Source organism: Bombyx mandarina, chromosome 13, assembly GCF_030267445.1.
Source record: "Bombyx mandarina strain Sakado chromosome 13, ASM3026744v2".
Taxonomy (NCBI): Eukaryota; Metazoa; Arthropoda; class Insecta; order Lepidoptera; family Bombycidae; genus Bombyx; species Bombyx mandarina.
Genome location: NC_143220.1, coordinates 7,492,781 through 7,506,167, shown reverse-complemented (window position 1 = coordinate 7,506,167; position 13,387 = coordinate 7,492,781). Strand labels below are relative to the sequence as shown.

The window sequence follows — 13,387 nt, the reverse complement described above, 5'->3', positions numbered from 1 at the left end:
CAGTTTGGTCCTTCACAGACAGAAATAAAATACCTACCTTAGTGCAAATATTATAAGATGTCGATTTTTACTGGTGGTAGGACCTCTTGTGAGTCTGCACGGGTAGGTAACACCGCCCTGCCTATTTCTACCGTGAAGTAGTAATCGGTTGGAAGAGCGGGGCAGCCGTTGTAACTATACTTGAGGCCTTAGTACTTATATCTCACGGTGGGTGGCGCATTTACGTTGTAGATGTCTATGGGCTCCAGTAACCACTTGACACCAGGTGGGCTGTGAGCTCGTCCACCCATATAAGCAATAAATAAAAAAATCGGATGTCTAAATATCCCAACGACGCGCCCGACGTACCCGCAGCAATAACACACAGACAGACAGGAGAACTACGTCCGCGCTAACATAAATATATAAATACATATGCGTACATCAACCAAGTAGAACTTCACAGTGATGCTGTTTGAGCTGAAATACTCGTAGCGGCTGTCGCGAGGGTCGCGGCCGCGCGGGCTGCGGTCGTCAATGAAGTTAAAACTATGATTAGATGATTTTATTACTTCCACTTGCAGCTTCATCTATTTTACGATTGTTGAAGTTAAACTTCTTTAGGCGCATTGAGAGTAAAATCAAACTCGCGACAGATTCGTTACGGCTAGAGACAAAAGATACACCTTTTTTTTTATTCCCATCTAAGTTGATGGTTTAGGAGAGGCTATTTCAGCGGCCCCTTAACTAGTAAGTGAGCTCACGGGGCTCAAACCTGACGATGTTTCTAACACGAACCCTAGTAAGAGCAGTGCTTCGCAGAATCTACCACCACAAGATTCGGCGAGAAACTCAGTGAGCTTAATCAGGGTTAATTTACTTGCCAACGAGAACGATGACCGGTGCTTGTGGAACCTAAAGGCACCGTTAGTGGACCGGGAGGATCCCAGATGACGTGTTTTGGGCGACGTCGACTGTTTACCATTTGGTTCGCAGGATCGGCTGTGTAGTTTCCAGCGGCCACGATGACAGGAATCTCATGTCGTGCCGCTTTATCGAAGTGGGAGATACACTTCATGAACCACTCGACTGTTGAGAGAGGGAAAGGACAAAGTGAGTTAGGTTTATTTGGTTTAGCGACATCTATTGGATTTCATATAAACTACTAAATCGGTAGGTCACCGGTGTGAACTGTTTAGTTTCTGAAATATTTACAGAGAGCGGTACTTTAAGAAAACCAACGTTTTAAATTATCACTAAAAATATTATTATGTAAATCCTAAGGACTCGTTCGGTATTGATCGCATACCGGCCGGTCGAAGTACGTTCAAGTTCCACTTTTTTCACATGTACCAAGTTGCACACGCACCATTTTTTTTATTTTTTTTATAGAGACTAATTATCTTGTTCAGAGCTACAAACTTCCGGAGCGCGTCATACTCCCTGAAAACGACGAAGTGAAATGAAATAAAGTAAATTATCTATAGTCTATACGTAAACGTGCATGTGCGTGTGTGCCCTACACGCTCCGACAGTTAAAGTAAATTTCGAATTAGTATGCGACACGTAATTCTCGCGATTTTTTTCCTTTCTTATATTTTAAATCACTAAATAATAATCTAAGAATTCTGACATTGTTTCATGTCAGGCTCAGCAGTAATACTAATGTAACCCATGCATTAGACGCCTTAAACTCTAGCACTAGGAGTAAGAACCCCGGCAACCGTGGGGACGTGCAACCTAACCTACCGCTGAGTTTCTCGTCGGATCTTCTCAGCAGGTCGCGATTCCGGTTCGGTAGTAGATTTATTCGTGAAGCAGTTACTCTCCCTTGGAAGCGCTCGAGCAACTGTTAGCTAATCCTACCCCTCCTGGCTGAGCTTTTGCTCAGTGGAAAGACCTCCGGTCCATTAGTAATCCATCAATCATTAAAAAAAAAATTTTTATCAATGGCTTTGTACACAAACATTCGATTACTTTTTGTTCAGCACCCACTAGGTATGTGTAGGGTACCTATTAAGAAAAATCTGTTTCCCTTATCACTTCATTTTAATATCACTGGCGTAGAAATATGAGTACACAGTGAACCAGTATTCGCGTGGGTTCTGACGACCGGTTCTAACTGGTAACGTGGTGTTGTCGCAGCGGCCGCTCCGTCGGGCGCGCGAGGAGGCAAGCGCTGTGGACTGGTCGAGCTTATCGTACTTTGTTGTTTTAAAGCGGGAGCTAGAATTAAAACGAATCGTATGGTGTGGCAAGTCATTTATTGAAGGGGCAGGGGAAGGTGCGGGGGGCGGCGCGGGGGGCGGCGCGTCACGCGGGCGGCAGGTGCAGCGGCTGGAAGTCTGCGGCGCCGGCGGGGCGCAGCGCCAGCGCCAGGCCGGCGGGCGCCGCGCGCAGGCGCAGCGTGCAGCCGCGCGCCACCAGCCCGCGCTCCGCCGCCAGCGCCAGCTGACTCACCACGCGCCGCTCCACCTCGTGCTGGATGGAGCGCGCGCCGTAGTGCACCTCGTACCTGCGCACACACCTCACCTCACCACCACATCTGCCGCGAGCCACCGAGAAGACTCGGCGGGAAAATCAGTAGGCTAAGACATGGCACTATACGACTACTTTTATTCGTAAAGAGATTCCACATTGGTCAGAAATAATGAAATCATTAAAGTGACCGCTTACCTATTGTGTCATGAAACTATCTTAAAAAGGAGCCCAGTAAGTCCGGGACCATCTCAAACATACAAATGTCGGGAGGCCACGCACCCGTCGGCCAGGGCTCCCAGCACGTCGTCCTCCCAGAGCAGCAGCATGCCGTGCCGCTGGCGCGCGCGCGCCGCCCAGCGCTGCAGCTCGGCCTGCACCAGCGCCAGCAGCTCGGCGCGAGAGAACGGCAGGAAGTAGACGATCTCGTTGATGCGGCCGAGGAACTCGTCGCGCCGGAACTGCCGCTTGAGGATGGGCCGCACCACGTTGTCCTTGAAGTGCCGCGACACCTCTAGCGTCGGCTCTTGCTCCTCTTCTTCACCTTCCCGCTTCCCTGGGACGTTCCACTCCACCAGTTCAGAAACAGTAAAATGGATACCATCTCACAATTGACGTAAAGTTTGTCACAAGAAAAGAAACGGAACCGCTCGCGTCCCTCACGCCGCCAAGAGACACGCGGTAGAATGGCGGAGAATAGAAGAAATCTATAATCGCATGGTCTCTTCTTTAGAAAAAAATTGCAAAAAGGTGGTACCGACCAGGGTAATTGTGAGCGGAGGGCGCCGCGACCCGGCCCGACCCTGCCTCGGGCCGTTGGAAGATCTTCTTGCGGAATGTTGCGAAATATTAAGACAGCTTAAATGGTCATTGAGCATACGCGCGTTCCGATGAAGAACTGGGGTAATGTCCGCGGGCCGGCAACCCTCACACCTTTGAGTGGACCGCCAGTTCGTGTAGCCATATATAACCAATTAAAAGTTTCGGCCATGAAATCCAGTTAAATTTATAAACTTATTATAAATTATGATTTTGTTTTTAGCTTAGATTAGTGTGAAATGGTTACTGCAGTCCACAGACATCAAGAACGTAAATGCCACCACCCACCTTGAGACATGAGTTGTAATGTCTTATTTTTACAGTACAACGGCTGCGCAGTCTTCAAACGCATTACTGCTTCACGGCTATGAAGCCGGGTGGTGGTACCTGCCCCCCCTCCCCGTGCAGTGTGCGGGTGCGTACCGCGCCTGGTGGCGGCGAGCGCGTCGGCCTCGCGACGCAGCTGCAGCCCGTACTGCGCGATCTCGTCGGCCGCCAGGTTCGACGTCATCACGAATATGGCGTCCTTACACTCGATCAACTTGCCCTTCCCGTCCGTCAGCCGGCCCTGCCCAACGACACTCTACATTGCGCGCAGCCACTGGGACTTGACCTCACGACTTCATGTAACGATGACGTGAACTAACAATACTGGAGTGCATGATATTACTTAGCTCTTTAAACTGAACTCATCTTTAATACCGAAAAAGTTTTATTATAATTCCTTCCAAAATAAGTACCGAGCTCACGGTCTATCAAGAGACTGCGGGAGTCGGCGGCCCGGTCTCCTCTTTGGGTGCTCACAAGGTCGTATGGAAAGTCGGGCACAGCGTCCGGAGGACTGAAGAGGTTCATCATTTCATTATAAAAGCGGGAAAGGACTAATTTCTCCGTGCGGACCGACAGTCTGTAACTGTGGGACAGTCGACATCGCGCACCTCGTCAAAGAGCTGGAGCAGGACCGTGAGGACGTCGGGGTGAGCCTTGTCCACCTCGTCGAACAGCACCACGGCGTCCGCTCGCTGCGCCAGCGCCCGCGTGAGCTGGCCGCCCTCCTCGTGGCCCACGTACCCGGGCGGGGCTCCGATCAGTTTCGCCACCTCGTGTTTCTCCTGACCAGTCAAGACGCTCGCATTACTTTGATGGTTAAAATACTGTTAACTTGCTGTTTCATAGAAATGTAGGACTACCTGGTACTCGGACATATCGAGACGTATGAACGCGGCCGGGTCATCCTTGTGCATATAGCGGGCGAGCTGCTTCGCTAGCTCCGTCTTCCCGATGCCGGAGCTCCCCAAGAACAGGAACACCAGGGGATGGTCGTCGTCGGCCCAACCGTTCTCCTTGCGGCGCACGGCGGCGGCGACGGTGTGGATGGCGGCACGCTGTCCCACTATGTACTGCTTCAAGCGGCGCTCCAGAGGGAAGCGGCGTCGCTCCTCAGCAGCGGCGGCGGCTGCTTCCTCCTCCCGTCGGCGCACGGCTCGCTGGATGAGGTCGCGGGTGGGCGAGGCGTCCCGCGCGTAGTGCAGGGGGCGACGGCCGGCGTGGTCGCGAGCGGCAGGGTCCGCGCCGGCGTCCAGCAGCGCCGCGGCGGCGTCGTGCGAGTCGGCCAGCGCCGCGTAGTGCAGCGCCGTCCAGCCCAGGAAGGAGGCGCGTGCGTTCATGCCGCCACAAAACTCGTCCTCCCGTCGTTGCAACGCGTCCAGCGGATGCATGCCGGCGGCCGAGGCGGCCGTCGCCGCACCCGCATACTGTTCCTACAAACATGTCTTGTCACTTCATTTTGTTGAGTTTAGTGAACAACAGTCATCAGCTGCCGTTCGAAGCGGTTCTTACCTGTAGGTCAGGTTTGGCCCCGAGCTTGATAAGTTCGCGGACGACATCGGGTTTGTCGTTGGCGGCCGCGACCATGAGCGCAGTCCAGCCGAGCGGGTGACGGCTATCCACCGGGCCTCCCTCGTCATCTTTCTTTGGTTGCTGACTTTCTTTAGCAATAAGGTATTCCGCTTGCCTGTTTTATTTAATTAAAAATATTTGTTTAAGTTGTGGCGGTAGCTATCATAGCAAGGTATTTGACATATCACTGAATCTCCTTTACGACATTTTCAGGAAAGTTTGTTTATATATATATATATATATAAATTCCAAACAATGTCGACCTACTGAATAATTTTAACCACTCAATGAATGATCTTCGTTCATGGATGATCAATGGATGGACGATCTTTGTCGTTAACCCCCAAAAAGTTAATAGTTTCCCGTAAAAGTTGTTCAAGAATCATTAGTTTTTTTTTTTTTTTATGTTCCTATTTGCGATCAATCCTATTAATTAAAGTGAAAAAATTGTTTTTCACTTTAATTTTCATTCATTAAAGTGAAAAACAATACACTAAGTACATAATATTTTTTTACATATGACATTGCCGTTACCATTGGAACAGTAATTTATATTAGGCTGACAATAAATTTTAAAATACAAATGAATTTTATTTCAAAAATACGTTTTTTAATTTTAAATTTCGGAAATTTGTTTATTGATAATACTTTGTTTTTACTATATTTTTAAATATTTCAAGAATACAAGTTTAATTTAAAAAAAAAAACCCTGAAAACTAAAAGTAGCAACAACGACTTAATGGCGACTACTGCTTCACGGCAGAAAGCTGGTACTGGCCTGCGGGATAAGAACATTGTTGCATTGCTTAATGCGAATGCACCAGGCTTCTTATCCTTTAGGCCACAACAACTTCACTGGTTCAGCACCTAAGCAATGTCCAAACTGACTTTCCCCTAAAAAGTGACAGTTAGTTAATGTTCTTGTTTTCATTAAACAAGGTGGACCAAATATCTGCAGTTATGTGTTGCAGTTTGATGTTTAAGAATACTATGAGACTTTGACCTTGCATCTCATGAAGTTTCATACACACATTAGGATGTCTGTGGGGTACAAATAAGCCCTTAATACCGGAGCTGTAGCCTTGTTCACCTGTGTATGCAGTAAACAATAATAATAATAAAAGATATGTCCTTACTTTTTTAACTCTTCAATATTTCCTATTTGGGCTGCTCTGAAAAACCTTTTTTCTGTAAAATGAAGTGAATTGCTTCAGATAAAATTATTTTTAATTACATTTGCAAATTATGAAGTATTTGTTCATAGAACTATGTCTAAAAGGATTTAACTGATTGCCAGAGAATTCATATAGCCCTGCCAGTCACCCTTAAACATCAATGTAATCATACTTTTGTTATAGTTTAAAAGCTAATTTTTAGATACATTTCTCCTATTTATTTAAAAATTGGTTCCCCATTTACAGACTTTTGATAGTTTCAACTGTTAGCCAGACAAATTTGTTGCCACAGGCTCTTACTCTATAGCTGATGAAATGATAATTTGAAAATTCCTATGCTGTCTATTTTTGGTATTCCTAAGGCTGGTGTTAGCAGATTCTCTCAGGTTGGGCCCATGAGGTCACATCCCCGTCCGCGCAAAGCTGGAACAGCCCCTTAAGCTACTGGCGAACAAGTAGGGGAAAAAATAGATTTTTCTCTCAAACTATACAGTAGCCAGCAGTCAAGTCTCATAGAAAATCTAAGAATTATTGAGTCTCAATTTATATTTATCTGGAAATCTAAACCCATTATTTGATTAAATGAAGAACATGATAGTTCTTCTTACCGTTAAAAACATGATCAGCAGCGAGTAGAGCCAAGGCCAATGAGCCCACTCCTAGGGTGACACGATTTACATCTAAACGTTGTTTCCTCTCATTTCCAGAACTATTGTATCCTGAAGATATTCGATGTGCTGCCACCCCTGCAAGTCGTGCCGTCCGTCGTAAAGCGCGCACACAACACGTTGCAGGTCTAAGACTCGACATATTATTTCTTCTTGACTGAAAATAATAATGTGTAAGTCTTCAGTGAAAACAAATCTACTGAATCCGGCTTGCCATAGAGATAGAATATATAAATCCCAATTTTATCATTTTTAGTGTAGCATCGTAGGGCAAGTTAATTTCATATTTTTCTAGTAATTTTCCAAGCTTTTCTAGTAATTTTAGATGTTTACTAAATGCCAATCCACTTTTTTGCTTCATCCATTGGATTGGCAAAGGGAAAATAGTCCATGTATTGGTTACACAATAAAATAGAAAATAAATATTATTATCTATCTCTTAGGTTTATGGCGTTTCCTTTTAGATTTCGCCAATGTCAAGTGTATTTAATACTCTGCTTTCTATAGCGGGCTTCGTGAACGAGCAAGGTCACAGATATTCACTAAGAATTAAGTGAGTAGCTAAGAATGTTTGATGACAGGATCTCTGTTGATTTACTTAAAACAATATACATACAATATACATACAACATATATATACAGGGGTTAGTTCGATAACAGACAGACAAACTACAGCTTAATATTATTATGGTTAATGAATGAACTAAGAATATAAACGAAACGGGAGTTGACAAGGGAAAGAAGAGATTTGAGATCAATGGGGCGAGGAATATCAGGAGGAAGGAGATCATAGAGGGAGGAAGATAGACGAGGACAACTGAAAAACATGTAAAATAAATATTATTAAATTTTTTTTATAAGAGTGTTCTTTCACCTTGGTGGTAGTGTCACAGTTACAATGTCCAGTGTCCACCACCAAGCTTATGAGAAGATTAAGTAAGTTACCATACTTTTGTTGATATTGAGGTACTAATAATTGTCCGTGGCTTCGATTGTTACTTAAATTTTAGGTTTTTAATTAAGCAAGAGTAAGAGTAAAAGTAATATTTTAAAAGGAATTTAATGTAATTTATAAATATTTTTTATTCGTATCAAACTATGCGTCCATGGTATCTATACATTTTGCAAGCACACTCGTAATTTTCAGTGCCCTTCTTTAAGAAGTCAGAGTGTACGGGAACAAACACTCTTTAAAGAAATTTTGTACCGACTCTCGGGTATGGATTTTTAGCCCTACCAAGAATCTGTCCAAACTTTTACTTTTTCTAAATTCTGTCGGCGCAAGGTATTGTAAGTACGGTGAATGGCGCAAAACTTCGAGCCTTACGCTCTACAGCGTGCAGTATGCAGAAACGTGTAGCAGTGCGGACAAACAAAACCAGGCTGGCCAGAGATTTGCGAGCTTCTCCATTATTGTGTCTAGTTACTCATGGTACTTATTCCACCATCGTTCGTGAGTAACTTCGACATGACGACCTGAGGTTCGAATCGATTCTGAAACACCTAAAGGCAGCGTCGGAACGGTACTTTGATAAGGCTATGTGTCATGACAATAGCCTTATTTTTGCCGCCGCTCATTACTCCCCGACTCCTGCCCACGTAGGAACTAGTCACCATCTACGCACTAGATAAGTCCTTACGGATCCATCAGACCTAATAATTCTTAGACGCATTTAACTCTTTCGGCTCTGGTAAGCGTTGAACTCGGTAAAGAGTTCCATGTGCAACCTAAATTATAATTTGCGTAATTGCTGGTGGTAGGACCACTTGTGAGTCCGCGCGGATAGGTACCACCGCCCTGCCTATTTCTGCCATGAAGCAGTAATGCGTTTTGGTTTGAAGGGTGGGGTAGCCGTTGTAACTTTACAGAGACTTTAGAACTTGTATCTCAAGGTGGGTGGCGCGTCTACGTTGTAGATATCTATGGGCTCCAGTAACCACTTAACACCAGGTGGGCTGTGAGCTCGTCCACCCACCTAAGCAATAAAAAAAAAATGCGATGAAAAATGAATTATTTTTATAACTGGTGATCATGTTAGTAAGCCTTCAGAAGTGTCCATAATAGCAACGTAAGGCATACCTTAAACTGCCTTAAAGTGTTCGTCGTGCTAGCAATCGTTCAGTTCTTGCGGCACACTATTATCAAGTTTTATTACCTTTTCAATTTGACCCAAATGGTCCAAAACTGTTTTGCTAATTTTTGTTAATTTTAAAAATAGATACATAGATAGAATTCCATACTGTAGTTCGTGGTGACCTAAATGATAAGACGTCCGATGCATTTGTATCTAACGATGCAATAATGTTCGCATTCCGCAAGCAGGTACCAATTTTTCTAATGAAATACGTACTTAATAACTGTTCACGATTTACTTTCACCGTGAAGGAACAACATCATCTATACTAATATTATAAAGAGGAAAGATTTGTTTGTTTGTTTGTTTCGAATAGGCTCCGAAACTACTGGACCGATTTGAAAAATTCTTTTTCCATTAGAAGCCGATATTGTCCCTGATGAACATTTGTCAGGAGGAAATCGCCGGACTTCCGCCCTTCACTGGGGATGGAGGGCGGGGCATGTCGGAGTCGAACCGACTAAAACCTCCTGTCTCTCAACAACCAACGTCCAAACCTCGCATGAGACAAAACTCATGAAAAGGCAAGGGGGGGAAAGTGAAGCGTTTAGTGCGGAGCACATCTCTCCCATCACCCTCCCCCTCGGGACGCCGGACTGGCGGTCGTCGGCGCCACGACCACCAGCCCTCTCGGTCGGCAGGCTATCCGAAGCCCGCCTAGATGGCACCGGTTAGAATGGTCTATCCTACGGAATACCCCGCTGGGTCAGAACCAGCGTGGGTTGAAGATAGCCGGTCTTCCATCACCCGGATGCTCATGCATAAAACGCGTGCAGAGCAGCTTGCACGTCGTCTTCTTAGGCCCCCTTCGCCGGTCCCCAGGCCGACATGTGAGGGAGACCCGAAACACTTAGAGGGCCAGGGCTTGGGCGAGATCCGCCTCCCTGGCCCCCGCTCGACGGCGGCGGGCCTGTGCGTCTCTCACGCGCCCCGCCGCCTCCTTCTGCGAGATGGTGCACTCGCAGAAGTCGAGCATCGCCTTCCACGACTCGTCGTTACCGAGCATCGATGCCACAACACTCGGCAACGACAAGTCGTTTCCTATTTTTGCGACGAGGACACGGCGCCACCCCTCCCATGCGGGGCAGGCGACGAGCGTGTGCTCCGCCGTGTCCAAGTCACAACCACAATGGTGGCACTCTGCCGTCGGCTCGGCTCCGATCCGGTGCAGGAACTCACCGAAGCAACCATGCCCAGTGAGCACCTGCGTGAGCCGGAAAGTGAGGCGTCCTCTGTCACGATTCACCCAGTTCACAAGAACCGGGCGAATCGCCTCGACGGTCCTACGACCAGCCGAAGGATCGGCCAGCCGTCTGGACCATGACTCCAGCACGGACCGCCGAGATTGGGCCCTCCGCGCTCTCACCACACTGGGGCTGGGACGCGCCATGCCCCGGGCACAAAGGTCAGCCCGCCACTGATAGTCAGCGGCGAGCGCCTCCGCCTCCAGGACCCAAGGCGGCGTCCCAGCCAGTACACACGCCGCCTCGAAGGAGATGGTGCGATAGCCACGGATGGCCCTGACCGCGATGGTGCGTTGCGGCCGTTGCAGCAGCTTCGCTACCCCCACGGCCAGGGACTGGCCCCACACGGGCGCCCCGTATAGGGCCATTGATCGCACCACCCCCGTATAGAGACGGCGCGTCACCTGGTCAGGCCCCCCCACGTTGGGCAGAAGCCGGCTTAACGCGCCGATGATGAACATAGGCTACTTTTTTTAATTTTTTTTTAATTTTTTTTTTGGTTTCGTGTATGTTTTAATGTTTCCGAAGCGAAGCGAGGGCGGGTCGCTAGTGTATTATAAATCAAACCCACAAAATTATAATTTGTGTAATTCCTGGTGGTAGGATGTCTTATGAGTCCGCACGGGTAGGTACCATCACCCTACTAATTTCCGCCATGAAGTAGTAATGCATGTCGATTTGAATGGTATAGCAGCCGTTGTACCCTAAAAACTGAGACCTTAGCACTTATATCTCAGGGACCGTAGAGAATTCCAAAACCAAGATAGGCTAAAAAGCCGACGTACCAAAAGTCAAAATAAATTTGTTAAAAAAATCATATGTACACCTAGGTACGACTTATCAAAACTGTAATTTTCGTTGTCATAAAAAAATGGTGGGGTTTTTAAATGGCAAAGTTCTTAAAGTAAATCAATAATCTGTTAATTGATAATATATGACTTGATTCGGTTAATATGTGCCTTGATTACTAATCACTTACTTTTATAATTAGTTTAATTAAGTACCTACTAAAAGTTGAAGTCGTTATGTGTTGATATCCGCCGGTTAAAGCGTTTATTTAGGAACAATTACGATTGGAATGTAAAAATGGCTCTGGGACTTGGAGGATGCACGTTCCTGAAGAATGCTACGATGCTGGAACAGCTTCTCGAAGAAATCAACTTTCAGAGAACGAAGGAGATGCGTCAATTGATGAAGGATGGTGAGTGATATTCTTTCGCTTTTCTGTGTAAGCTTAGTCATTGCTTGTATGTTGTAGTCATTCATTTTGAAGATTTTTTAGACTGAAGATAAGACAGCAAAAAAATAATAAAAACTATAATATGTAGCTTCTGTCCTAACCACAATTATACGGTCCATCCATAGATTAGATTTAGTTTATTTTTGTTACCATTCTTCTCAAACGATTTTGTACCTATATTAGTAAACATTTGATTTATATATGTTGAAATAAAAAATGTACAGACACTTTATCTTAATTTGTTAGTTTGATAAGACCACGATAATATAGATAGTGATTATTTCGAAAAACACACCTTGAGTTTTGTTGTTAAATAAGCCCTAATAACCAAACAATTGATATTTTAGTTTATAATTTGAAAATAATTTAACAAGTATTATATGTTTGTTTAGGAAATAAGTTAATAACTAGATTATGAAGTATCTCATTGCAGAAAAGGACATAGTGGTCTATAACTCTATGTTGGTATGGAAGAAAGTCTTATTTACCAATCCTCTGTCATTTTACACTAGCTTACAACCTGTAACTTTGCCTAAATAGACTCTAGCAGCAGCAATTTCACTTCGAAATTTTAGCAGACAGATAGAACTACATACTTGTATAATAGGAATATAATATATTATAATTATATTATAATATTTAACGGCCGTCTGGTGTAGTGGTAAGTGAGTGACATGGTCACTACACAAGGGGGTCGCAGGCTCGAATCCCGCCAAGGGAAGATATTTGTATGATAAATATAAATGTCTTTTCCAGGGTTATGGATGTCTATTAAATATATGTATGTGTATAATAGAAATCTTACATTTATATCTGTTATCTGGTACCTGTAACACAAGTTCTTTACGAACTTATCACGGGACCAGTTAACATGGCGTGATTGTTAGTAAATATTTAAATATTTAATATATATTATTTATTAAAAAAAAAAAAAACATATCTAAAAGTATCCTAAACTTAAAATCTTCCAAAAATTATAATCTTTAAAGGACAAATTTTTGGAATACCTTATTTTTTTATTTTTTTTTTATTTATGTAAGTACACACAGAAAAAAAGACATAGTACAGAGTAATAGGAAAATTATGCACAAAGCCACTGCTTATTTCTTTAAGAAATCTCTTCCGGCAGACCTTATTAAAAATGAAATAAAGCTTATATACTAATTTTAATCTCTGAAAACTAAGTAAAAACTGTTCAGTAGTTAGTGTTGTATGAAAATAATTTAAATTATCTGCTTTATCTTCTCTAACTCTGCTTTCATTACCCCCTTTTTAATTTGATTTCTTTTTTTCCATTGAAAAACATATGGGATTGTAGAATTTTGTGTTTCAGTTAATGTACTGAAACACAAAATACTACAATCCCATATGTTTTTAAACAATAAAATAAACAAATAACAGTAATATAAATAAATTGTGAACAATAAAATCTATATATATAAAAATTAATTGCTGTTCGTTAGTCTCGCTAAAACTCAAGAACGGCTGGACCGATTTGGCTAATTTTGGTCTTGAATTACTTGTGGAAGTCCAGAAAAGGTTTAAAAGGTAGATAAATATGATAGTGCTCGGAATTAAATAAAAATAACAATTTTGTTTTTTCTTTGATGTGTCCCTCGTCCGATGGATTCCTTTTGTTTGTTTTAAGTTTATTTTATACAGTTTACTACGAAGTCTGCCGTGTCAGCTAGTTTATTATAATTATTAGGTTTTTAAGTAACAGGTTAAATGTGTACATAATTTTATTGAT

The 13,387-nt window shown here is 44.0% G+C and overlaps 2 protein-coding genes across 4 annotated transcripts in view; one reads left to right on the top strand and one right to left on the bottom strand.

Moving 5' to 3' along the window:
- Positions 1-2,226: 2,226 nt before the first annotated feature.
- Positions 2,227-7,408, bottom strand: LOC114241191 (mitochondrial disaggregase). Its single transcript, XM_028171971.2, has 8 exons — positions 6,959-7,408; positions 6,312-6,363; positions 5,116-5,290; positions 4,467-5,036; positions 4,215-4,388; positions 3,700-3,844; positions 2,740-3,013; positions 2,227-2,494 (listed from the first exon to the last, which is right to left on the bottom strand). The coding sequence occupies exons 1-8, from the start codon at positions 7,158-7,160 to the stop codon at positions 2,293-2,295; spliced, it is 1,794 nt and encodes a 597-aa protein (XP_028027772.2). The 5' UTR covers positions 7,161-7,408; the 3' UTR covers positions 2,227-2,292.
- A 3,794-nt stretch (positions 7,409-11,202) lies between these two features.
- The window catches only part of LOC114241184 (uncharacterized protein KIAA0930 homolog), a 52,810-nt gene continuing 50,625 nt past the window's right edge, over positions 11,203-13,387 (top strand). For 2 of the 3 annotated variants that reach the window (XR_016324131.1, XM_089732608.1), the window contains exon 1: positions 11,226-11,598. Coding sequence is in view for 2 of the 3 variants with exons in the window: in XM_089732608.1 (XP_089588734.1) it covers positions 11,484-11,598 (115 nt within the window). In the remaining variant the exon portion in view is untranslated. Of the gene's footprint in view, positions 11,599-13,387 lie in introns of all 3 variants that reach the window. The other variant, XM_089732609.1, reaches the window with a different exon arrangement.

Bases quoted from the DNA above. Each gene is read 5' to 3' on its own strand.
- LOC114241191 (XM_028171971.2), bottom strand. From the start codon at position 7,160: ATGTCGAGTCTTAGACCTGCAACGTGTTGTGTGCGCGCTTTACGACGG. The intron at 3,014-3,699 runs GTACGCACCCGC...GGAACGTCCCAG, and splicing joins GCTCGCCGCCACCAGGCGCG to GGAAGCGGGAAGGTGAAGAA. The intron at 2,495-2,739 runs GTGCGTGGCCTC...GTGTGTGCGCAG, and splicing joins CTGGGAGCCCTGGCCGACGG to GTACGAGGTGCACTACGGCG.